The sequence below is a fragment of the Onychomys torridus genome, chromosome 8 (assembly GCF_903995425.1).
Source record: "Onychomys torridus chromosome 8, mOncTor1.1, whole genome shotgun sequence".
In the NCBI taxonomy this organism is placed as follows: domain Eukaryota; kingdom Metazoa; phylum Chordata; class Mammalia; order Rodentia; family Cricetidae; genus Onychomys; species Onychomys torridus.
The window spans coordinates 38,561,816-38,588,349 of NC_050450.1; the positions used below are offsets into that span (position 1 = coordinate 38,561,816).

Consider the following 26,534-nt stretch of genomic DNA (forward strand, 5'->3'; position numbering starts at 1 on the left):
TGTAGGCGGGACGGTCGTGGGAACTTTAATTAGAAACTGGGATTCGGAGGCCGGCACCCCTGCTTTTTGCTCTAAATTCTTCTCCAGTTGCGCTGACTCGGAGGTACTTCGCCTCAGGCCATTTGCAGGAGCGCCTGGAGCCGTCTGAAGAGCGCTGCCCGGAGCGTGCCGGGGAGGAAATGGACCAGCAAGCCCAGCGCAGCCATTGCCACTAACAGCCAGAGCGCGCGCGCGCTTGCGTACAGCGGGGCCAGCCTGCGGGCAGAGCTCAGCGGGAGTGGAGCCAAGGCCCCGCCCCGAGAGCTAGGCCCCGCCCCCACAGGCCCAGACCCCGCCCCACCGGGCTAGGCCCGCCCCGCAGGCTCAGGGCCCTCCTCCACCGGACTAGACTGGCCCCCTTGGGTTAGGTCCGCCCTCCTGCGGTCCCCAAATGCAATCTCTTTCCACCGGTCCCCTGCCGCCGATCACCGCCTCCCACCCATGGGGCCGCGTCCGGGAGTGACCCTCCCCTGCCGCGCTTTCCCGGAAGTCCAGCCCGAGTTACCTGAGCTGCGCCGAGCGCGCGTATCCCTGGAAGTAGCGGAGGCGCTGGAACAGGTAGAACAGTCCGCACAGGGCTGCGGCGCCTGCGGAAGGCGAAGCAGCGCGGTGAAGACGCGCGCCCCGCCACCCGGGGGCCAGCCCTCTACCACCCCCCACCCCTGAGCGCGCCCCCGCGCTTGCCCGCACCTTCGTGGAAGAAGATGCCGGCGACCCAGAGCGTGGCGAGGAACAGCGGGAAGTACTCGCTGCAGTTCACCCTGCGTGGGACGGGCTGGGTGAGCGCGCGGTCGGGCTGGGCGGACACATCCGGACCCTCCCGGACCAGCCCCACTCACTGGGCTCGAAAGACGCGCTCGAACTCTGGAGGTCCAGAAGTGAGTGGCGGCGACACATGGAAAGCCCTGCGCGCAGAGATCACCTGCAGGGAAAAGTAGGCTACGGCCGTGGGGATGTGGAGGTTAGATGTGGCGCCCCCAAACCTGGGGCAGGCCCGGTCCTCCAGTTTCCTTTTTCTGCCTCTCGCTGAGCGACTCCCTTCTAACTCCCTCCTCCGACCTGCCCTGCCCCATCAGCGATGTTCACTGGAGGGGTCCAGCCCGCCAGGGTTGACTCGGGTGATGCTTGCTCCAGTTACACCTGTCAGTGGGAGGAGCCCCAGGAGACTTTGCTTCTGAACTATTTGACTTGCAAAGCACAGGCAAATGTTCACCTTCCACCTGCAGGTCTGGACACCCCCCCCTTTTTTTTTTTTTCTTAAATCCCTGAGTAGCCAGTGTCCTAGGACAGAATTGGTACAAGAAACAGGAAGCACACATCCTGTGGCTAAGGGACCCTGGTTTCCCTCCTACAGAGTCAGTCAGCCAGAAGGGACCCTGCCTCAGGCCAGAGTCACTCATGCTTGGGTCTCAGTGCCACCAAATAATGGCATAAACTCCTCTCAGTTTCTCTGTTTAGACATCACGGACCCAGCCCTAACTCTGGCAGATACTCTGCTCCAGATGGTTGTAATAAGGACTCTCCCAATCTAAATAGCTACCCTACTATTCATCATACTTCCAAGCAGACTCCAGCCCCCACCACAAGGCAGGCTTTCCTCAGTGACCCCTCAGCAACCTTTACCACCCTTCAGCTAGTCCCTTGATTGTGCACAATCCCCCTTGACTGGACACTCTAGACCTTGACCCATGCACATTTTCCACTGCTCCCCGGCAGACACTCCTTCGGGACTTCTTCCCCACAACAGGAGGTGTTGGCCCCTTAGCCGGGACTCAGGCCCTTTGTTATCCAGTACTCCAGTAGCTCTTGAAGAGTTTGGACTTAGGCACCAGGAGCCTGGGCTAGAAGTCTCCTGTCTTTCACCCAGGCCTGGGCTCAGGGCTGCCAGCACCCCTATTCCCTACCCCACGGGCCTGAAGGACAGAAAGCAGGCCTATGGGTATAACATCCACCCACCTCCCAGACAGGAGCCAACCCACCTTGCAACAGAACTCCCAAGAGGGTAACAGTAGCCAGAAGAGCCACGTCTTCCTTCATGGTACCAGCCGCGGGCAGAGTTAGCTGCATAGTTCTTATCAGCCAGTGTGCTACTCAGATGCTGGCCCAGGAGAGGAAGAGAGCGCCCTCTCCACCCCTTCTCAGTAGAGGCGGGGAAGGGTGGGGACATGACTATATCCACAGAGGCAGGAAGCCTGGCCAGGCTGGGAAGGTAGAAACCAGGGCTGTGGACAGCTTGGCCACTTCCCTCCAATTGTTCTTTGTAATTGGACGTTTCCGGTCCTGGCCACCCAGTACCAAATAAACACACAAGAGGCTTATATGAATTATAAATGCTCAGCCAACAGCTCAGGCTTATTACTAACTAGCTCTTACATTTTAAGTTATAATAAAGAAAATGAAAGACTGGATTCGCTCAAAGTTAAAGATGATGGCACACACCTTTAATCCCAGCACTTGGGAGGCAGAGCCAGGATCTCTGTGAGTTTGAGGCCAGCCTGGTCTACAGAGAGAGATCCAGGAGAGCTCCAAAACTACACAGAGAAACCCTGTCTCAAAAAACTAAAAAAAGGAAAAAACTAATAATAATCAGGTTTGATGGAGGAAGACTCCCAGAAATCCTGGCTACAGACAAAAAGAAGTAAACCCAGAAGAACTACAAGACACAAGATGTATATTTTACCTGCTCAAACACGAAACAAAAATCATATTTGGCTAACTTGTGTACAATGCACAGTCTATACTTCTATTAATGAAGATATGTATATTACCTTTAAAAGTTTATGTATTTTCAGGCTGGAGAGATGGCTCAGAGGTTAAGAGCACTACCTGCTCTTCCAGATGTCCTGAGTTCAATTCCCAGCAACCACATCGTGGCTCACAAGCATCTGTAATGAGATCTGGTGCCCTCTTCTGTCATGCAGGCATACATGTTGTCAGAGCACTGTATACATAAATAAATCTTTTTTTAAAAAATGTTTACATATTTTCAGAACAAGGGGACCAGATACCAATGAAAACAAATGGCCCAGGTGATTCAGCATCTCAAAATGCCTGTGTTGCAATTTCTTTGCAATTCTTCATCCAGAACAACTTCAAGGCTACTGGCTGAGTTGGTCCAGCCTCACAAACTACTCCAGACAAGATTTCACCATAATCCTAAACTTTCTCAGGGTCCCAGTCAACAGGAAGTAGTCTAGAGAACTATGCCCACATTCCCAAAAAATGGATTATGGATACTTACTATCATTTAAGGAGGGTTGTTTACAAATTGTTATTGGTAATGGTCAGGAAAAAAAGCTGAACAAAGGAGATTAGATTCAGGGATCTCATTCTAAAATGAAAAAGGGGGTATATAGAAATAAGAGGGGCTGGGGATTTCGCTCAGTGGTAGAGTGCTTGCTTAACAAGCGCAAGGCCCTGGGTTCAATCCTCAACTCCAAAGGGAAAAAAAAGGAAATAAGATACAAGTGTAGATTATTGAATCTACTTTCAAACCAAAAAAAGCAACTACTAGTCTTAAATATTTTACATTGATATGAATTTTGTATATTGATACAAATTTTAGATTATTTTTGTTATACTGTATATATGTTTCTACTCTTGTTTAAAATATTTTTGTATATTAATACAAATTTAATGTTATTTTTATTAGAATGTACTATACATACATTTCTACTCTTGTTCAAGGTATTGTACCTATATAGCTCATTTAACAATGTAATGTCAACTTCTAGTCCTTGAAAGTTACTATTATGGATTGGGAATTTAGCTTAGTGGTAGAGCGCTTGCCTAGCAAACGCAAGGCCCTGGGTTTGATTCTCAGCTAAAAAAAAAAAAGTTATTATTACAAACTATTTAGGATAATAAAGAAATGCAGGTTAGTAGTTAGTCACCTATTACAATCAAGCTTGTAGTCATGTTAGGTATGTTTTCAAGGTCAAACAGATATATTTTAGAGAGACAGGTAGTCTTCAGACACTTTAGAGATCTACAGAATATGACATTTAAGATGTCTTAATAACAGAAGTTTTGTTTTTGTTTTTGTTTTTAATGACAACAAGACATGTCTGCTCCTGGCAGCACCAATCTACTTCAGAGGATATAATGGGCATCAAAGAAACTCCACAAGGAGTTTACTTTCTTTGTGGCAAAAATTTGCCACTGGGCACGAAAGTGCCCCAGATTGCTCTTCCAGAGGTCCTGAATTCAATTCCCAGCACCTACATGGTGCCTCACAACCATCTTTAGTGAGATCTGGCACCCTCTTCTGTATACATAATAAATAAATAAATCTTAAAAAAAAAAAAAAGAAAGAAAGAAAGTGCCCTTGTCTCAACTGCTGACAGTATGGTGTCCAAACTGGACAAGCAGGACACAAAAGAAAGTGACTGCCTAACTTTACCAAGAAAAGGTGGGACAGTCAAAAATCCTGCTTCACAAATGAATCTGTCAGATATGCTAGGTCTGTAGGCCACAGATGGATGCCCCAACGTTGCAGAGAAACTTTGGGTGACTATCCAGGCAGCCTGATGTCCTTGTTATTAGGTAACATTTCATCCTTCTGGAGTCTTTGATGGAGTTGAAGACTAGATAGTCATAATTTTTCTTAGTTATGATAAAAGAGTAAATTAGATATAAAACTTTGGACTCACCAAGATAAATAGTTAAATATTTTTTTCTGATTTTATCAAATATAAATAGACTGGATATTGTAACTATAATTCTTACTTGATAATGTCTTTGCTGTATATAATCTTACTATGTTAAAGTTAAAAACCTTCCTTTTAAATTAGACAAAAAGGGAGAAATGCTGTGGAATAATCCTCTTGTACACTGTAAAGATTGGTCACTTGAATTGGTTTAATAAAACGCTGATTGGCCAGTATCCAGGCAGGAAGTATAAGTGGGACAACCAAACTAAGGATGATGGGAAGAAGTCAGAAGGGGTCACCAGCAGACACAGAGGGAGCAGGAGATGAATGTGCCATGCTAATAAATGTACTGCCATGTGCCAGAGTGTAAATAAGAAATATGGGTTAACTTAAAATGTAAGAGCTAGGCCGGGTGGTGGTGGCGCATGCCTGTAATCCCAGCACTCGGGAGGCAGAGGCAGGCGGATCTTTGTGAGTTTAAGGCCAGCCTGGGCTACAGAGAGAGTTCCAGGAAAGGCGCAAAGCTACACAGAGAAACCCTGTCTCGGGGCGGGGGGTGGGGAGAGAGTAAGAGCTAGGTACTAATAAGATTAAGCTATTGGCTGAGCATTTATAGTTCATATAAGCCTCTGTGTGTTTATTTGGGACTGGGCAATTGGGACAGGAAACATCTAGTTACAGTTCTTGATCCTTCTGCATTTAGTCCTGCGATGGCATCACTCAAGCTGTTCACCCAGGCCCACCCTAGCCTCGGGTGCTTCCAGCTATCATGTCACCCAGGCCCTGCACCCTCGGTAGTTTCCCATTGGCCTTTCAGACCTCCCCTTAATCCTGAGTTCAGTGTCAGGCTCGCGGCCCTGACCACTCCCACCCCTACAATTACTTAGCCTGTATAACCTGTACCTGCACCTGCATCCAGGGCTACTCTGTAATGTATAATGTTGACACATCCTTCCCAACTCCCTTGGGCTTCATAATGCTGTCCAGGGGTCCTCAGCCACAACGGACCTACCCATGTTCTTGCTCCTTCTAGGCATCCCGAGGCCCACCACCCTCAGAATCTCACAGCTCAGGAATATCAGCTTCCATCCTTGCTTGGGCTGTGGGAGAACACTTTTCTCTAGGCCAGTGTATTTTTGCCAGTCTCTTTGCCTAGCATCCCACTTGGCTGAAGGCACTGGTCCTTCCCTTCCTTAGCCCAGTCCTTCTCACACCAGACAGAGCTGAAAATTCCTCCACTGCCAAACTTGTGGAATATATACATATATATATGTGTATATATATATATATATATATATATATATATATATATATGCCAAGGCTGATGGAAGAGAGACCCGGTTCTAGAAACTTCATCCGCAGTTTGGGAAGGGAAGCTCGGGGTGGGGAGCTGAGGGATCACGCTGTTGAGCCCCTGGGGCCCTGGGACCGCCTCCTCTGGTGTGTGGCCCTGGACTGTTTTGCCTTGTAAAACAGTCAGTTCTCTTTTCTGATGAAGTTGGTTTGAGGTGAATCTGGTCAGCAGTGGCGGATTCCAGATTGGTCTAGAAGAGCCACAGGTGAAGGGAACAAGCCAGCACAGGACAGGAGAGGGCTGGTGCTGAGGAACTAACTGCCTGGTTACCAAGTCTACACCTCCTAGACAAGCTCTTCACCTCCGAACACCCCTGCAGCCAGCTTGGTCACATCATGGGAGTCTTAAGACATCAGGGTGGTCCTTGTGAGCTGTACCGCTGCCACAGAGCCAGCCTCCTTCCTTGCTACCCTCAAGGCCAAGGGCCAGCCTGAGGCCTTGGTCCCTGTGGGCTCCCCCAGAAGCCCTTCTGTCCACTCTGTTCACCATTGTGCCCAGGAAACCTGATGACTCCCAGCTGGAGCTCTGCAGGCTTCTCAAGGACAGAGTTGGGTCTTATGCTGGTCCCTGCTCTTCACCAAGGCATAATAGCAGTAGCTGGTGTTCAGTGACAGAGGAATGGGTGGGGACACAGGCATTCCATGCTGTCCCTTACCTTTTAACCCCCTCTCTTGCTCCCTGAAGCTGCCCTGATTGCAGCCTCCTTATTGTCTCCCCGCCAGTGCCAACTGGATATCCTGAAGTTTGGCGCCCAGGCATTGGCTGTGCTCCCGTATGCCCATGTGAATGCTGTGCCTGTCTGAATGCCCATCGGCAAATGAACATAGCTATGTGTCTCCACCTGTGAGTTTGGGTGCTCATGGGTACAGGCTTCAAGCAGGTCTGTGTTTTGTGTCACTCCAGGCTCTGCTCTGCCGAGCTGGCATTTCCGGCTCACATGGCCACCCATCCAAGTTTACTCTCTCTGGCCTGGCCACAGGAAATAGAGGCTTGACATCAGCAAGTCTGGGCAGATGTTCAAGGTAGAGACAAGGGTCTCAATCTCTGATTCCCTCTCGACCTCCTTCTGTCTTGTGCTCTGAGTTTATTTGCCTAGCTTCTGAGGGCTCCACTGGGCCTGCTCACCCCTGACCAAAGAGCCAGCCGTGTAGGCACCAACAGCATCCTCTTGAACCCCGAAAGATGTGCCCTTCCTGACTCAGCCCTTACACGGCCCTGTGGAATCTTCTGGATGCTGTGTTGGTGAGTGACCTCTGACAGGTGGGAAGGTCAGCGGACCACAAGGATGGAAAGAAGTCACTGTTTCTGCACTGAACATCAGCAGTGGTGCACAGTCAGACCCTTGACTCTAAACTGTAAGTGAAAGTTGCATATATGTCCATGATGCCTGCACTTGGGAGGCTGGGGCAAGAGGATGGAGAGTCTCAGGCAAGCCTGGGCTACATAAGAGACCCGCTTCTATAGAGTTTTGTATATATAAATGCAGGTAGGAATTCCCACACACGGTTCCCCAGCTTCCTCCAATATGGAAGTATTGTATTGTGCAACCAGACTGCAAGCCTGCAAACCAACACAGTAGCATGGATAGAATGCCGCCAGGCCGTTCCACAGGTCTTATTCATGATCCATCAATTGTTCCACAAACAGTAACAAGGCCTCAAAAGATGCCAAGTTCTGTCAGACACACTAAGCCACATAGTGTTTGGTTCTATAAACACGAAGTAGCCAGAAAAGGCAAGTTATAGTATAGACGGTGAAGAAAGCATTCTGTGATTGCCTGGGGCTGAGAGCATTGGGTGGCTATAGTTTGGGTGAATGAGAGATACTGGAGGTTGAGTGAGGGCTTTACACGTCCTTAGGTGTTTTGCTATTCAGCTATGTCCCCAGGCCATTTTTACCTTACATTTTTGACAGGATCTCACTAAGTTACCCAGGTTGGCCTTAAGCTCACTCTGGCTCAGGCAGGACCTGGAACTGAGCTCTTCCCCTCAGCTGGGATTGTTGGCCTGCACCAAAAGGCCCATGACCATTTTTAAAGACCAAGAAAGGTGTGGCAACACACTCCCTTAATCCAGCACTGGGGGATACAGAGGCAGGCAGGTCTCTGTGAGTTCCAGGCCAGCCTGATCTACATAGTGAATTCCAGGCCAGCTAAAAAGTCTCCATTACTTCCTAAAAAAAACTTCAGAGTATTTACTTACTTATTTGTGTATGTGTAGATGTGTATGTGTGGACATGCACATATGCAGGCTGGAGGGCATCTGTTCTCCTTGGTCACTCTGTGAGGCAGGGTCTTTTCCTGAACCCAGAGCTCACATTTTCTCAGGCTGAAAGTCAGCAAGCCCTGGCTTGGAACTGGGGTTACAAGTATGCATTGAACTCCTAGCTTGTAATATGAGTGCTGGGATCCAAACTCCAGCCCTTATGATTTCTCAATCACTCCCCCCACTTTTATCATTAAGAAATTTTCTATTAATTTTACATACCAACCACAGATCCCCTCTCCTTCCTAACCCTTCCCCCATTCCCACCTCCTCCAAAGCAAGGCTTCCCATGGGGAGTCATCAGAGCCTGGTCTATTCAGTAGAGGCAGGTCCAAGCCCCTCCTCCTGCACCAAGGCTGTGCAAGGTGTCCCACCATAGGTAGTGGGCTCCAAAAAGCCAGCTCATGCACCAGGGATGGATCCTGATCCCACTGTCAGGGGGCCCCTTATACTGATCAAGCTACACAACTGTCTTGCCTATGCAGAGGGCCTAATCCAGTCCCACGCAGGCTCCACAGCTGTTGATCTAAATTTCATGAATTCTCAATAGTTAGGTTTGTTGTCTCTGTACGTTTCCCCATCATGATCTTGATGCCCCTTGCTCAAAGATCCCCTTTTCTCTCTGGACTCCTGGAGCTCAGCCTGGTGCTTGGCTGTAGCATGAATCTTAAAGAGTCTTATTAATTTTTCCTTCTATTAGGCTGTGGTGGGCTCATGTACTAGAAACTCTGGATGCTAGGAGTACTGATGTATTTAATAGAGGGAAAATTTAATTGTCTTGCCAAGCTTTTCCAAAGTGACCTTTGCCGATAATTTCTTGTAACACGATGGTCCTGGCTATTCTCTGAACCAGCAGCAGTAAACCCTTTGTCCCAGGTAGCAGCATCAACACAGTCACCAACACGATGAGAAGCAGCCAGCAACTCGGAGCAGCAGCCTCCATGGTCCCACCACCACCATTTGTGGATAGATCAGGCCCTGGCCGCAGCTTCTCCTCAGCAAGCCTCCTAGGCTGGTCTCAAACTCGGGATCCTCCTGCCTCTTCCTCCTTCAGTAAATCCAACCAGTGTGCCACCACAACCGGCAACGTGTAGCTCGGGTCTGAGCTGGGGCCCACAAGGCTCCAGGCAAGTAGCTTTTCTCGAATTCGTACCAAATGTTGGGCTCCAGATTTAGCAGCTGAGTGATGTAGCCAGATGTAGCATGAATCTTAACAGGTCTTATTAATAAAATCAAACCTGAGGCCAGTTATTGGGGTGAACACTGGAAGATTAGAGAAACAGAACAAGCCACAGCTTCCTCACCTCACCAGTTCCTCAGCTGGTCTTGTTTCCTCAGACTGTAACCTTCTGAGTCCTCATCCAGAATGAATCTCAGCTGAACTCTGCTCCTCCAAAGCCTAAAAGCTTAACCAGCCATGTGGATCTCTGCATCTGCTTCCATCAGTTACTGGATGAAGGCTCTCTTAAGCAGCCATGTGGATCTCTGCATCTGCTTCCATCAGTTACTGGATGAAGGCTCTCTTAGCCAGCCATGTGGATTCTTGCATCTGCTTCCATCAGTTACTGGATGAAGGCTCTCTTAGCCAGCCATGTGGATCTCTGCATCTGCTTCCATCAGTTACTGGATGAAGGCTCTCTTAGCCAGCCATGTGGATCTCTGCATCTGCTTCCATCAGTTACTGGATGAAGGCTCTCTTAGCCAGCCATGTGGATCTCTGCATCTGCTTCCATCAGTTACTGGATGAAGGCTCTCTTAAGCAGCCATGTGGATCTCTGCATCTGCTTCCATCAGTTACTGGATGAAGGCTCTCTTAGCCAGCCATGTGGATCTCTGCATCTGCTTCCATCAGTTACTGGATGAAGGCTCTCTTGGTCATCGGAGTCTGTGTCACATAATCTCTCTTTTTTTGTTTTGTTTTGTTTTTGTTTTTGGAGACAGAGTTTCTCTGTAGCTTTGCACCTTTCCTGGAACTCTCTCTGTAGACCAGGCTGGCCTCGAACTCACAGAGATACGCCTGTCTCTGCCTCTCCAAGCTTTAGGATTAAAGGTGTGTGCTGCTGCTGCCACCACCCAGCTTCAGTTGTTTTTTTTTTTTTAATGTTAAACCAACTTTCCTTTCTTGCTATAGTTTCTATTTGATCATGGTATATAATAATTTTATATATTTCCAGACTCCATTTATTAGTCTTTGTTGAGAATTATGAACATTTTAATTTAAATTTTTCTTTGAAATAAACTTTATGTCACCATCATTAAAATAAAGCCAGTATTGAATTGGGCTTAGAGTGTACACGTGTTATCTTGACACTTGGTGGGCAGAGGCAGGAGGACCACAGGTTCAAAAACTCCAACTGATAGGGGCTGGACAGATGGCGCAGTGGTTAAGAGCACTGACTGCTCTTCCAGAAGATCCAGGTTCAATTCCCAGCAACTATATGGCAGCTCACAACTGCCTGTAACTCCAGTTCCAGGAGATCTGACGCCCTCACACAGGCATACCTGCAGGCAGAACACCAATGCACATAAAATACAAATAAATCAAGTAAACAAAACCCAACAGACCCTGTTTCAGAAGAGTGAGAAGACTGGGGTGGAGCTCAGAGGTCAGAGGTCGAACGCTTGCCTGGTAGTACGCACAGTGGGAGGAAGAAGAGGAGGTCCACTTTTGTGAACCACCTTGCCTCGCCTCCCTCTTGGAGGAACTCAGGCATGGCTGAATCTGTTCAAATCCCAACTGAGAACTAACATCTAGTAAAAGGGAATTCACTGGTGCCAAACAGAACCAAACCCCACAGTTTTGTAATCTGTGATGACATCACATGTCTAGACATGGTGTTCACAGTTGACAAGCTCTGAAGGAAGTCTCTCCCCCTGGGGTTCCTGTCCATGTGGTCCTGGATACAAACTTCCCTTTTCTGACCCTCAGCTGCAAAATCTAATTTTTGGTAGTTGTCATGGCAACACTTAGTCTTCATTATCCTCTCTGGTCTCTTCTGTAGGGACCCAACCATGGGTTTACTTGTGCTTTTTTGGGGGAGGGGGGAATGCGGTCTTACATAGTCCAGGTTGGAATTCGCTTCACAACCAAGGATGACTCTGCAGTCCTGGTCTTTTTGCCTCTGCCTCCTAAGTGTTGGAATTACAGGTGTTCCCACCATGCCTGGCTTCTATTTGATGCTGGGGATGAACCCAGAGCTTCATGCAAAACATGCTACCAAATGAGCTACATCTCCAGCCCACTCTGTGTCCACTCACCATAATGAATCATAACTCGAGTTAAGCATCCTCCCAACAAGTCACCCCACCAGTTAATGGCCTAGGGATCCACCCTGAAACAGGCAGAATCCCACTTTGGTTCCTTTTTTTTTTTTTTGGTTTTTTGAGACAGGGTTTCTCTGTAGCTTTGGAGCCTGTCCTGGACTAGCTCTGTAGACCAGATCTCGAACTCACAGAGATCCACCTGCCTCTGCCTCTGCCTCCCGAGTGCTGGGATTACAGGCGTGCGCTCCCACTGCCTGGCCCACTTTGGTTCCTTGATGTGCAGACTAAGGGATATCAGAGTAAGAAGAATCTGAACTGCTACCCACTGTGGAAAGAATTTGACCATCCTTGAGTATCCACCAGGGACTGGTGCCAGGGCCCCCTCTTGGATGCCAAAATCTGCAAACACTTAAGTCATGTGTAAAAAGGGTACTGTTTACATATAAACTACACTCAATGTCCTGTAGACTTTAAACCATGTCTAGATGGCTTATAATTATCCCCCCCCCCTTTGGTTTTTCTTTCTTTTTTTTTTTTTTTTTTTTTTTTTGGTTTTTCGAGACAGGGTTTCTCTGTAGCTTTGGAGCCTGTCCTGGACTAGCTCTGTAGACCAGGCTGGCCACGAACTCACAGAGATCCACCTGCCTCTGCCTCCTGAGTGCTGGATTAAAGGCATGTACCACTACCTCCTGGCTGGTTTATAATTCTTTTTTAAACAATAATTTATTTAATTTTATTTATGTGCATTGGTGTGAAGGTGTCAGATCTTCTGGAACTGGAGTTACAGATAGTTGTGAGCTGCCATGTGGGTGCTGGGGATTGAACCTGGGTCCTCTGGAAGAGCAGCCAGTGCTCTTAACCACTGAGCCATCTCTCCAGCCTCTCTAATTCTTTTTTTTTTTTTTAGCTGAGGATCGAAACCAGGGCCTTGCGCTTGCTAGGCAAGCTCTCTACCACTGAGCTAATTCCCCAACCCTCTCTAATTCTTAATACAACATCATCATTATGCAAATACTTTTATTGTTTGGGGGAATAAGGACTAGAGAAAGGGCTATGCGTGTGTCCAGTACAGATGCAAGTTTTTGTTTTCTGAATAGCTGTCATTCAAGGTTGGTTGGATCCTCACATCTGGAACCCGTGTATACAGAAAGTCTCTACTTAGTTTCAAAAATGATATTGTGAGTTGGGTGTGGATGAAGGCAGGAGGGTCCTGGGTACAAGGCCTGGGCTACATGGAGAGACTTTATCAATGGCAGAGCTCTTGTTCAGCACCATAAAAAATTAACAAAACAAAACCCCCAGCCGGGCGGTGGTGGCACACGCCTTTAATCCCAGCACTTGGGAGGCAGAGGCAGGTGGATCTCTGTGAGTTCAAGGCCAGCCTGGTCTACAGAGCAAGATCTAGGACAGGCACCAAAACTACACAGAGAAACCCTGTCTCAAAAAAATAAAAAAATAAAACATAAAATAAAAACCCAAAACATTATTGTATCCAGGAAGGAAGACTCAGCTCAGCATCACCCTTGAAGGATTCAGAGGATGGGTGGTTCCCATCATGACCTCAGTTCTTTCGCCATCTGGCCCCTGTAAGAAGCAGGCAGGCCCTAACTAGCAGTGCATTACTGCAGACTCAGCCAAGAAGGTGCTGGGTGCCAGCTGCATGGCTGTGTGTGGTTCCAGAGTGTGATGTTCAGCTATTGGTAAGTTCCCATCCCTTCTCATCAGACCATGTACCTGCCTGTGGAATGAACAGCCTTCCATGTCTACAGTCTTGCCTGCCAGCTGTTCGTGTTGGTGTTGTTTGAAGACTGGGTTTATCCCATGCTCGCCTTGAACTTTCTATGTAGCTGAGGATGCCCTTGAACTTCTGGTTCTTCTGTCCATCTGGTTTATGTGATATAATGATCAAACCCATCAATTCATGCACACTAGGCAAGCACACTACCAGCTAAGTTACACCCTATCCTGCAACCCCTCTTTAGTTTGTTTGGGTATGGGGTTTTGTTTTGTTTTGGAAATGAAGTTTATCTGCCTAGCCCTGACTGCCTTGGAGCTCAGTATAAGACCAAGCTGGTGTCCAATTTATGGCAATCTTCCTGCCTCTGAGTGCTGGATTACAAGTGTGTGGCATTACACATGACTCCAAGATTATTTTAATTCGTCTTGGTTTAGAGGAAATAGACTCTTCATAGCATCTATTTGGGCCTTTACATTGATAACATCACGTTAATTGACATGATGGGCAAGGGTTGGAGGTCTTGATAAGAACAAAGGCACAGCAGAAGGTGAGAAACCCGGCACACATTCAGGGTCCCAGGCTTGCTCTCTCAGTGAGGCCAGATGCCTCCTTAAAGGAAATGCAAGTTATTGGGCTTTTTACTGCCTACCACTGAAAACAGAGCATAAGACATGGCCTCTTTGGGTTCTGAAGGCAGCAGATTTCACATTTGGGAATCCTATAATGACCCAGTTAGACATGAGGAAAGGCAGCCAACTGTGCCTGGGGCTCAGAGGAAGAAGGGGCTTTGTGCTGGGCGTGATGATGTACACTTTAATTCCAGCATTTGGGAGGCAGAGGCAGGTGGATTTTTAAAAAATTATTTTTATGTGTCTGCATGTGTTTCTATGCAACATGTACACACAGTACCTATGGAGACCAGAAGAGGGCATTGGATCCTCTGGAACTGGAGTTACAGAAAGTTGTCAGCTGCCATGTGGGTGCTGGGAAGTGAACCTGGTTCCTCTGGAATAACAGCTGGTGTTCTTAACTACCAGCCCCAAAACCACCCCCTACTTTTTTTCACTGTGTAGCCCCAGCTAGCTTGGAACTCTGAATTTACCTCTGTCTCCTGAGTGCTGGAATTAAAGGGTGAACACAAACTCTTAATTTAATCTTAACAAGTTAATTTTTGTATCTGAGCTAAGTGATTTTTTTTCTACCTCTCAGATCATCACGACAGTCTCCCACGGTATCTTATAAAGCTCTGTAACTGGGTTAGCTTTCTGTCGCCCTGACAAATTGCTCGAGAAAGTCATCTAGGAAACGGGAATGTAGCTTAGCTTACATGCCCAGCATGTTTGAAGCCCTAGGTTTGACACCTAACACTTCACAGACCAATCCTGATGGCACATGCCTGTAATTCTAGTCCTCGGGAGGTGGAGACCAAAGGGTCAGAAGGTTAAGGGCATCCTCAGCACAGAGTCTGAGGTCAGCCTGGGAAACATGATGGTATCCTTAAATGTTACTTTTGAGCCCGGCGGTGGTGGCACACACCTTTAATCCCAGCACTTGGGAGGCAGAGCCAAGCAGATCTCTGTGAGTTCGAGGCCAGCCTGGGCTACCAAGTGAGTTCCAGGAAAGGCGCAAAGCTACACAGAAGAAACCCTGTCTCGAAAAACAAAACAAAACAAAACAAAACAAAACAAAACAAAACAAAACAAAACAAAACAAAACAAAACAAAACAAAACAAAACAAAACAAAACAAAAATCTTTTTAAAAATGTTGATTTTGTTTTTGTTGTGGTTTTTCAAGACAAGGTTTCTCTGTGTAGCCCTGGCTGTCCTAGAACCCCCTCTATAGACCACCACCTCCCAGCCCATATAGTTGTTTTTGTCTATAGTGCATGTCCCTTCCCATAATACATCTGATCTTATGCATAGGCATATGATGGTAAATAGGGGAATCTCCTTAAATAGATCACTTAAGGATATAGTTTTGCCCTATGTGCACCCAAAACTAGTTCAGGCCAGATAGGCCTTTCTGGTCTTGTATCTAGACATAAAGAGAATAGGACAGAGCCAGGCAGTGGTGGCACACACCTTTAATCCCAGCACTCAGGAGGCAGAGGCAGGATCTCTGAGTTCAAGGCCAGCCTGGTCCACAGAGCAAGTTCCAGGATAGCCAGGGTCACATAGAGAAATCCCATCTTGGGAGGAAAAAAAAAGACAAGACAGGGTGTCACTGTGGAGTCCTGGCAGGCCTGGAACTCCCAATGTAGCCAGGTTGGCCCTGAGCTCAGAGATCCACCTGCCTCTTCCTCCAGAATGCTGGGATTAAAGGCTTGGGCCACCATGCCTGGCTCTCTTCTCTTCTCTTCTCTTCTCTTCCTCCCTCCCTCCCTCCCCCCCTCTCTTAAAGATTTATTTAGGGGCTGGAAAGATGGCTCAGCGGTTAAGAGCACTGACTGTTCTAAAGGTCCTGAGTTCAATTCCCAGCAGCCACATGGTGGCTCACAACCATCTATAATGAGATGCAGTTCCCTCTTCTGGTGTGCAGTGCAGCAGAACACTGTATACATAATAAATAAATCTTTTTTTTTTTTTTTTTAAAGATTTATTTATTTATTTTATTATTATGTATACAGTATTCTGCCTGCATGTGTCCCTATAGGCAAGAAGAGGGAACCGGATCTCATTACAGGTGGTTGTGAGCCACCATGTGGTTGCTGGGAAATTGAACTCAGGACCTTTAGAACAGTCAGTGCTCTTAACCGCTGAGCCATCTTTCCAGCCCCTCTCTTTAGGTTTATTTTGACTTGTGTGTATGCATGTGGGTATGTGAACATGAGTGCACATGCCTGCAGAGGCCAGAGGTGTGAGATCTCCCTGGGGCTGGAGTTACAGCTAGTTGTGAGCCTTTCAGTATGGATGCCTGAAACCCAATTTGAGTCCTCTGCAAGAGCGGTAAGCACTCTTAAAGACAGGGCCATCTCTCTGTCCCCTTTCTTTATCTTGTATGTGGATAGCTGGGTGTCCACAAGTGTCTACCACTGAGCTACACCCCAAGTTTTCTGACATCCTTATGTCCTGCAGTCTGGAGAAGTCTCTGGGTTCATGAGTCTTTCACGCCGGCTGCTGGGCAGTCTGCTGATTCAGAGTCTGAGGTTTCTGCAGGGCGGAAACTGATTGGTGCCCCTTCCACAAGAGTAGCGCTGACGAGGGTTCTCAGTGTCTTATCACAGGAAGCACACGATGTCGGTCAGTCCTGGAGACGGTGGTACCAAGTGTGGCGTTGGCGTGGCATCTGCTGCATGCTTGCTGTGAAGTGAGCCGTGCACAAACAGCGGAAAGGGAACTGCCCAAACTGCTGCACTGTTCTTAGCAGGTTCTGACCTCCGTCCCTGGGATGACCTGCTCCACTACAGCTGATGTCTGCCTGAAGGTGGAGGTCAGGAGAGTCCCCACGGCATCCGAACATGGCGCCTCTTGACTTCCCCTCTTTCACCTTTTATTTGATGGTTTCCTGAATCAGGGTCTCACATAGTCCCAGTTAGCCTCAGAGTTGCTGTAATCCTCCTGCCTCAGCCTCTCATATGCTGTGTCCCTAAGAGGACAGAGGTGAGTGGAATTGTGCCTCGCTCACATTTGCTGCTCTTTAGTCTATCTGCTTCCCCTCCTAAGGCTCAGGCTCACCTTCTCCCATTGGGCTCTTTTCTTGGCATGAGAAACTCAAAGGACCAGGCGAAACTATCACCTAAAGTTACTTTTACTTTTTACAACCCAGTGTCTTTTATTATTGTTTTTGCCACCATGCCATCAACCCAGCGAATGGAGCAGCCTGTGTGCTGCTCCAGATGGAGCAGGCTGGCTGAAGCCGGACAGACATCTTTCTCTTTGGTTTCCTACTTTTCTGACCATTTCAGGAAGCTGCCTGGGCTCTTAGAATGTTGTTGTTACTGTGTGTGCATGTAGTTATAATGTGGGTGTTTGTGGAGCTCAGAGGACAGCTTTGTGGAATCAGTTCTCTCCTTCCATGTTTACATGGGTTCTGGGGATGGAACTCAGATTAATCTGTCAGGTTTGCTGGCAAGTGTCTTTACCTGATAGGCTATGCCACTGGCCCCTACTTCTGTTTTTGAGACAGAATCTTGCTATGTAGCCTTGGCTGGCCTGGAACTTGACATGTAGACCAAGCGGGCCTTGAAGTTACAGCCACACTCCTTCCCCTGCTTCCTGGATGTTGAGATCACAGCCTGTGTCATGTTCCTCTCTTAGAATGTTTAACATATGCTTGGTACACATGTATTCTCTTGGTAAGAACTGACTTGATGCCGAGCATCCTAATGAAAATGTTCTGTAACTGACTGGATGATGGCTCCACAGCTCTGAGTATATCAAAATACCCACTGAACTGGGTATCTAAAATGGGTGAATGAGCCAGCCGGGCATTGGTGGCTTATACTTCTAATCCCAGCACTCAGGAGGCAGGGGCAGGTGGCTCTCTGAGTTTGAAGCCAGCTTGGTTTACAGAGTGAGTTCCAGGACATCCAGAGCTCCATAGAGAAACCCTGTCTCAAAAAAACAACACAAAACAAGGGGCTGGAGAGATGACTCAGTGGTTAAGAGCACTGGCTGCTCTTCCTGAGGATCCAGGTTCTAGTCCCAGCACCCACAGGCAGCTCACAATTGTCTGTAACTCCAGTTCCAGAGGTCTTCTCACACAGACAAATGTGCCGGCCAAACACCAATGCACATAAAAGAAAAATAAAGAAAAAACAAAACAAAACAGAATTGACTTGTCTGCAGCAATGCCAAGAACACGCTGGGTAACATCATGGCTCTTTCGGTGGACATCTCTTTGAAAGACACCTCTGCCCTTAGTGTCCACAGTATCCACCTTCCTGTAGCTCGGCACGTATGTGACCGAAGGAACAACCTCAACCTTAGTTTTTGTTTTTTGTAAAATCATTTAAGATCTTTATTAAAAGTGATTTTTAAGAAAAAGTCAAGTTGTAAACTTTTGCTAGAAATTAAAAATGGAGTTCTTTAAAAAACAAATCACATCTTGGCCAGATATGAAGTGATTTATATACCTTTAAAAATGTTTATTGGCTGGGCATGGTGGCACTTGCTTTAAGGCCAGCATTCAGGAGCCAGAGAAAGGAGGATGTCTGTGAGTTCAAGGCCAGCCAGGGGTACACACCCTATCTCAAAACAAATGTTTATCATTTATGCTGGCTACTTTTTGTCAGTTTGACACCAACTAGAGTCACCTGGGAAAAAGAACCTCAGTTGAAAAATCGATCTATAGGCAAGCCTGTGGGACATTTTCTTGATTAATGATTGATGTGGGAGGGCCCAGCCCACTGTGGGTGGTGCCGCCACTACACGGGTGGTCCTGGGTTGTATAAGCAAGCAAACTGACCAAGCCAGCAAACAGGGTTCCTGCATGGGTGTGCTTCAGTTCCTGTCCCCGGGTTCCTGCCCTGATGTCCTTGTGGTGGCGTTCCGACCTGGGACTTGTAAGTTGAGATCCATCCTTCCCTCTCTGTATTGCTTTTGGTCACACAGTAACAGGAACTTGGTGAAAGGAACATGGGATGTTGCCGTGAGGGACCTGCCCTCTTAAACCTTGGACTGTTCGTGTGGGGAAGGTGGAGGCGTTTGGAGCTTTGAACTGGAAAAGCCACTGTGGGAACTTGGAAGGTAATGCTGAGAGCAGTGTGCAGTGGGGCCTGGGTTGTGAGGCTTTGGACCAGTGGTCCTCCACCCTCCCAATGCTGCCACCCTTTAACACAGTGCCTCCTGTTGAGGTGACCCCCAACCATAAAATTATCCTCATCACTACTTTCTGTCAGTTTGCTACTGTTATAAGTTGTAATGTAAGTACCTTTTTTGGAGATAAAGGTTTATAAAGGGGTTGCGACCCACAGGTTGAGAACCTCTGTTTTGGAGCAAGCACAGCCTTGCTACAGGAACTGTTCCTGTTCGTGTGATATTTGGGATTAAGAGTCTGTGGAGATGAAACCTTTGCCTCACTGGGACAATGGATTCTGCATTAATCAGCTGGGATTACGAAAAGACCAGCATCATTGAGGCAAAATCATCTGGGGATTTCCTGAGGGTCGGCTGTGGGCCCAGTTGAGATAAGGGAGGGCAAGGCTGCATCTCAAGCCGGAAGCAGAATTAGGAATGTGTAAGAGTCTCCCTCATGCTACGGGTTTTGAGGGTACAAAGGGGTTGTGAAATGAATGATAAGCGGCCACTGGTTATGGTGCTGGTTACTGGCGGAAAGGTCACAGTCACGACAGAACCCGGTTGCTTAGTAGCAGAGAGCTTTATTAGGAGGGAGGGGAGGAGGGACAAAAGGACCAGGCCTGGGGAGGAGAGAGAGAAAGATGGTGGGGTGGGGGGAGAGAGCAGAGCAGAGAGAGAGAGAGGGCAGGGTCTGCATCCGGCTTTTAAGGGTTCCCAGTATGGAGCTATACCACACGTGCGCTGATTGCGTGACCAGGCCGCGAGCATGTAGTTGCCAGCACGTAGTCTCCAGCATACACTGACGATGTAAGACACATGTAGCTGGAGTGAGGACAGAATTCTAATATTCCAGACTTATTGCTTACTATAAAGAAGCGAGGGTTGGGGATTTAGCTCAGTGGTAGAGCGCTTGCCCTGGGTTCGATCCTCAGCTCAAAAAACAAAACAAAACAAAACAAAAACCCAACCCCCCCCAAAAAAAAAAAAAAAAACAGTGAGTGAACAGGAACAGGGGCATCATTTCTCCCAGAAAAACTGCTTCCAGCTGACGTGGTGGGCATCAGTTGGCTCTTAGTGGGATAGGCGTCCTGGGATGATGATCTGTCCTGGGATGGTGGGCTGTCCTGGGATGGTGGGCTGTCCTGCTGCCTTGGAGACGTTCATCTGTTTTGGCTTGGCACTCTGGTTGCTTTTATGTCTGACAGGATGCTGGTCAGACAAAGAAAGCTTAGGACAAAAGAATCATTATTTTATTTTTTAGAGCTGAGGATCCAACCCAGGGCCTTGTGCTTGCTAGGCAAGCGCTCTATCACTGAGCTAAATCCCCAACCATTATTATTTTTATTTTCTTTGGAGTGTTCCCAGACCAGGGAGTTTGTGTTTGGCACTTATCTGAAGTAGATCCGCCCTGTCCAAATGGACTTAAGCTGGTTTCTGGAGCTTGGGAAAATTTTTGAACATGTTAAGAAGCAGCCATGAGTAAATTAGTGACCATTTGTAGTGTTTAGTACTCTGCTTATATTGGTTAGTGTTAATGAGAGAGACAGAGAGACTGGAACATGTTTTTAATTTTTTTTATTGATTGTTTACAGTGTTCTGTCTACACATATCCCTGCAGTCCAGAAGAGGGCATCAGATCTCATTACGGATGGTTGTGAGCCACCATGTGGTTGCTGGGAATTGAACTCAGGACTTCTGGAAGAGCAGTCAGTGTTCTTAACCGCTGAGTCATCTCTCCAGCCCCTTATTATTATTATTTTTTAACCTGAGATAAGCTTTATCAGAGACAGATCATTTTGAGGCACCTGCTTCCTTTACTAGTTCAGCATCCAGGAGACACAGGTGATCAACTGTTGAGAGCATTTAACAGTGATAGACAGTTACATTAGAATCTGTTTTTGCAGAGTCCAGACACTTTTGGGTCTGGGGGTGTAAAGACATTTTAGCTGTTACAGTGTCTTTCTTGGTGATCCCTGGACTCCAGTTCTGTGGTGGTCCTGAACCATTAGCTGAGCAGTGAGTTAGAAGAGGGAACAAGAGAAAAGCTTGTGGTGCATGAGAAGTTATTCTTCTGGAATTAGGGACAAGGCAGAGATCCGGGCCATGTCTGTGCATGAGGAGAAGAAGCACTGCTGACAGGTCTGGAGTGAGGCGCATGGAGGGAGCAAATGAAATGAAAGCTCCTACCTTAGCTGAAAAATCTTTTCCCATTAAGTAACTGAAAGTACAATTAAGTCTGGTGAGGTGGGTAAGGCTGTCCTCCCTACCCTGACAATAGGGAAATGAGGAGAGGTGAGACCCCCCAAACTCCCAGGATCAGGTGATTGGCTCTGGTGTCCAGAAGGAAAAAAAACGGATCACTTCCATGCTGTGTTCTGGGTTCCCTGCAAGCCTGTGGCCAAGCCTAGGTCTGCTGGAGGTCTTAGCTTGATGCTCCCATGCCCCTTGGTGCCTGGGGGCAGTCAGCTGACTGGTTGTCTTTCTAGGTGGCATTTTGAACAAGGCTCAATTGATGGCCTGGCAGGGCACGCACTAGCTTGTGTGGCCTCCCCCCACCCCCCAGCATTTAAAACAGGGACCCAGTGGCTTTCGGGAGCCAATCGGACAGCATGTGCCAGCACTTGGCAATTTTGTTCTTGGGTTTTTTATCTCTCCCATGGTACACCTTAAATGCCACAGCTAAAACTTCTGCCTGTGGGGTCAGGAGTCTTACTCTCCAGATGCTTAAGTTTTAGCCCTGATGTTGGGGAGGTCTAGGAGACAAGAGACGGATTTTATTCCGTGTCTTGAAAAAAAAAAAATTTTTTTTTTTTTGATGTCTGCTGGTTTGAGGACAGCTTTAGGAAGACCCGCCAGGAGGCAGGCTGTAAACTGATCTCTGGCTAAAGAGCCATCCTGATTACTATGATCCCCATGTGGGTCCTGATCATAAACTTATGTGCATGCAGCCTAGCCTGCTTCCAGACTGGTCTGTGCTCCTCAGGGCAGCTTGAGAATGAGTGGGAGTTAAGGCGTTAAGGCGAGAGCCAGGGCTGGGCAGAAGCGGCCCGCCCAATATTGGAGAGTGGAAAGCGCATCAGAGAACAGATAAGGGTCTTCGGAGTCAGAGATTCCTTAGGTTTAGGAATGCACATGGTCAGGAGAGGAGCTTTAGAGCTTGGGTAAAAGCGTGGGGATAAGGTAACTCTTTTCATTTGCCTGTTTGCTGGCAGAAGTTAGATAATTCCTGTGAAATATCAGAGTTCAAGTAGCCGTTATGTGGTCAAATTTACTGGTATCTGGGATATTTAAGGCACTTGTCAGAGGAGGAATAGGACCACAAGAAGGAAGCCCCCACTTCCCATGGCTGCAGCGCTGAGAGAGAAAAATAAAAAAATTAAAATAAAGAAACAGGATCCGACTCCAGTCCCAGGCATTCTCGAGGTTGGAGAAGGATCTATGAATCAGCACAGGTTACTCCCCACTTCGTCAAGAGAGGAGTAAGGGCTGGGAGCATACACAGCATAAGAACCCAATACTCCACCCCACCCCACCCCACCCCTGGGAGACCCACAGCATTGACCTCTTCGTCAAAAGAGAGAATGAGTCCGTGTCTGCAAAATAGCAGGGGTTGGAAAGGGGGGAAACTCACCAATCAGGTTGGCAGGTGTGGTGTGTGGGTCTGGTGGCTAGGCAAATGAAAAAAGTGGAGTGGGCAGTCACAAGTCCAGTGAACCTCAGCATAGGTTTCCAACGCTCAGCTCCGCACACAGAGCGGGCAGAATGCCCTATCCGAGTCTCGGCGGGTAAGCGCTAGTGAAGAGCTTTATTAGGAGGAAGGGGAGGAGGGACAAAAGGACCAGGCCTGGGGAGGAAAGAGAGGAAGATGGTGGGGTGGGGAGAGGGAGCAGAGCAGAGAGAGAGGGTGGCGTCTGCACCCAGCTTTTAAGGGCTCCCAGGACAGAGTTCCACCACGCATGCACTGATTGCGTGACCACGCCACGCTTGGTCGCCAGCGCACACTGATGACATAAGATGCATATAGCCGGAGTGAGGGCAGAATTCTAACAGGTTGTCTTAGCTACTTTTCTATTTTTGTTTTGTTTCAATTTTTTTGAGACAGTGTCTCACTATATAGCCCTGGCTGTCCCTCTGTAGACCAGGCTAGCCTTGAACTCACAGATTCTCCTGCCTCTGCCTCTTGAGTGTTTGGATTTTTTTTTTTTTTACAGTTGTACTATGTTTATTGTTAACATTAACATGATCTTGGTACAAGCAAGAAAAGAAATGTATGGGCTAACGGTGATGCTTCGTATGTGATGCTGAAAAGGGGTAAACTTGGTTAATTTTGTCAACTTGATAAAAAAAAACTGGCATTACCTAGTAGTAGTAGACTCCATCAGACTAACTGGTGGGCGTGTGTGTGGAGCATTTTCTTGTTAAGGATTGACATCAGAGGGCCCAGCCTACTGTGTAGCATGCCACCCCTGGGCAGGTGGTCCTGGGGTGAGTAAGTAAAGAAGGTGGGCAAACCATGGTGGAGGAAGCAGAGTTCCTCCATGACATCTGCACCACCTCCTGCCTTGAGCTCCTTTCCTGATTTCTCTATTTGGTGGAGTGGGACTTGAGAGTTGTATGGTGAAATAAACCCCTTCCTCTCCAAGGTGCCCTTGGCCATGGTGTTTATCACAGCCACAGGAAAGCAAACAGAACATCATTACCAAACAGACATGTCTTTAGGTAAAAATAACAAAAACCCCACGCTGTGTGGCGGTGTGGATAGTTCTAGTGTACCTGGTCAATGGGCAAAAAGCAAGCCCGGAGGCTTTCCGCCCTGATCTTCTCTCATTCCCTACAGCTGGGACTGCACACTCATTTCTACACGGATGACTAAACCAAATGATAGCTGAGATGCTGAGACAGCTTTTGCTCGGCCTTGCCCTGCTCAGCCTTAGGAGGGGTCAGATTCTCAGCTAGTTGTCTCTGCCATCTTTTGGGTTAGGGTGCCCTGGGCATCTATCTGTGTAGGCAGCTGGCGTTGTTGGAACTGACATTGAGGTGGCTGTTGACCTTGGCTCTGACTTTCCTTGCCATCCCTTTCAGGCTCTTTGGCAAGGAAGGCTATGTGGAATTGGTCTATCACCGTCTACACACGGTCTCACTGGTCTACCCTCCTGTCCTGCACTGTGGCTGTTGGCAGTCTCCATCACTCTTCCCAGCACAGGAAGCTGGAAACTGGTCTGCTCAGAGTCTTCTATAATTAAGGTGGGAACTTTCTCCTGCAGTAGGGCCGACCTTGTTGGGTGTGGCCTTCAGGAGGAGTGCCTGCCACCGACACCCTCACACCGTTGGGGTAATCCTGCTGGTTATTGCATGAAGAACCTCTAGGAAGCAGATAGTGTCCACAGTGGTTCCCTTTGCTGTGTAATTACTGCTGTGGACTGTCCCTCCACCAGGGCTGCTAACGTTGGCTGCCTCTGAATCCATTTCTACCTCAGCACTGAACACCACAGCGACTCCTATATTTTGGAGTACTTCCAGGGGCTGTGTGTTCTTTGTTGTTGATTTTTAGACAGGGTTTCACTGCGTAGTCTAGGCTGGCCTGAAACTTGTTGAGGTCCACCTGCCTATCTACTGCTTACATCAAACCGTTCTACTGTTCACAAAACCTTGACTGAGATAACTTTTTGTTCCGGTCACGCGGGCACTGCAGACTTCAGGCCACCTGGGCCAGGACTGCTTGCGGTACTGGTACTAGGCTTTGGATTAGAGCTGGTGTTAGCCGGTGGCTACTGGGTGTCAGTTTTGCCACTCATGGAGGTGATGATAGTGGTGTGGTAGTGGCTGCTCTTCCAGGGTTGCCATGGCTCCAGGCTCTCTGGGATTCTCTCTCCATTCCTGTTATTGATCCAATGCCATCTGTCTGTCTGCAAATTTGTTTTGCCTCCCATGTGTGTACACCAAGTGCATGCCAGATGCCCCCTGAATCAGGAGAGGGTGTTGAACCCCTAGAACTGGAGTTACAGATGGTTGTGGGCTGCCATGTTGGTGCTGGGAACTGAAACTGGGTTCTCTGGAAGAGCAGCCAGTGCTCTTAACCACCGAGCGACTACCCACTTCCCATCTTTTCTTTGTAAATCCATCCCTTCCAACTCTTTTTCTTCCTTCTTTTCTTGCCTCCCTTCCTCCCTCCCTTCCTCCCTCTTCATTCCTTTGTGCTCTCTCAAACTGGCCTTGAAATACTGGGCTCACATGAGCCTTTTCCTCAGCCTTTTGAGTGCTAGAGTCTAGACATACAACACACTGCTCATATTCCAGGTTTTTTTTTTTTTTTTTTTTGGTTTTTCGAGATAGGATTTCTCTCTGTAGCTTTGGAGCCTTTCCTGGATCTTGCTCTGTAGACCAGGCTGGCCTCAAACTCACAAAGATCCATCTGCCTCTGCCTCCCGAGTGCTGGGATTAAAGGCGTGTACCACCACCCGGCCGTTTTTTTTGTTTTTTTTTTTTTAATGACATTTATTACTGTACACACGGCCAGCTCAGCAACGGCAAAACGCGAAGCCTCCATCCTTTCCTTCAGGATGCGGTGACACCTACGAGTTGTACTTGCGTCAGCACCAAGCATCGTGAGAAGGCAGTGCTGTGTGTGGGTGGACTGGGAAATCACCCAACTTCAGATTCTGAAGCAGTTTCTCCTGACTACACATCCAATTCCCACTGTGGAGAGGTGGAGCGATCACAAACTGAGCATCTTCAGCGGGGGCTGGCTGTAGGTAGCCTGGGCTGTGTTCCTATCCACCGATATCTCCCTAGCCCTCCATAGGCCAGGAGCTGCTGGCTGCCCCTCCAGCCTGGACACTTATGAGTACACCAGTGTACTTAAGTTTGCTTTGTTTTTGGTTTTTTGGTTGGTTTGTTTTTTTGAGACTGGGTTTCTCTGTGTAGCTTTGTGCCTTTCCTGGAACTCGCTTTGGAGACCAGGCTGGCCTCGAACTCACAGAGATCCACCTGCCTCTGCCTCCCGAGTCCTGGGATTAAAGGCGTGCGCCACCACCACCATCTGGCTGCTTTTTGTTTTTGAGACACGGTCTCACTCTATAGCCCAGGCTGACCTGGAACTTGAAGTGATTCTTCTGTCTCAACCTCCCATGGGCTTACGATAATTGACCCAGTCTGGCTTCTTCAGCTGCCCCCTGACCCTATTTCTCCAAGATCCTTAATCTTCATTGCTATCAGGGCACCTCTTCTACTAGCAGGCTGGCCCTAGGAGAAACACACAGCTTCATAGAGAGGCCTGGGCTGGCTTCCCACGCATGCTTTTTCTTTCTGGTAAATGGAATGTGCTCTGGCTGGTGAGCTGGGGCCCACCAATCACAGAGCACTCCATCCCAGAATAACTGTGCCTATAGATGTCTGCTCCCTTTCCCCACCATCTGACAGTAACTTTTGCATTGTGACTTCCCTTAGTGAGGATGGTGGCTTCCTCAAAACTTCTAAGAGCCAAG

The 26,534-nt window shown here is 47.9% G+C and overlaps 1 protein-coding gene and 1 long non-coding RNA gene across 2 annotated transcripts; one reads left to right on the top strand and one right to left on the bottom strand.

Moving 5' to 3' along the window:
* Ltc4s (leukotriene C4 synthase) lies at nucleotides 1-2,186 on the bottom strand. Its single transcript, XM_036195894.1, has 5 exons — nucleotides 2,019-2,186; nucleotides 879-978; nucleotides 730-800; nucleotides 545-626; nucleotides 1-255 (listed from the first exon to the last, which is right to left on the bottom strand). The coding sequence occupies exons 1-5, from the start codon at nucleotides 2,104-2,106 to the stop codon at nucleotides 114-116; spliced, it is 483 nt and encodes a 160-aa protein (XP_036051787.1). The 5' UTR covers nucleotides 2,107-2,186; the 3' UTR covers nucleotides 1-113.
* A 14,468-nt stretch (nucleotides 2,187-16,654) lies between these two features.
* On the top strand, nucleotides 16,655-25,082 carry LOC118590352. Its single transcript, XR_004945731.1, has 3 exons — nucleotides 16,655-16,911; nucleotides 18,865-18,999; nucleotides 24,133-25,082. It is a non-coding gene; the product is annotated as an uncharacterized LOC118590352 (long non-coding RNA).
* The last annotated feature ends 1,452 nt before the right edge of the window (nucleotides 25,083-26,534 follow it).

What these genes read in the sequence shown, in the direction of transcription:
- Ltc4s (XM_036195894.1), bottom strand. Translation starts at nt 2,106, where the DNA reads ATGCAGCTAACTCTGCCCGCGGCTGGTACCATGAAGGAAGACGTGGCT. An exon ending in CTTGGGAGTTCTGTTGCAAG is followed by an intron (nt 979 to 2,018) that starts GTGGGTTGGCTC and finishes CCACGGCCGTAG; the next exon opens with CCTACTTTTCCCTGCAGGTG. An exon ending in GAGCGCGTCTTTCGAGCCCA is followed by an intron (nt 801 to 878) that starts GTGAGTGGGGCT and finishes CGTCCCACGCAG; the next exon opens with GGTGAACTGCAGCGAGTACT.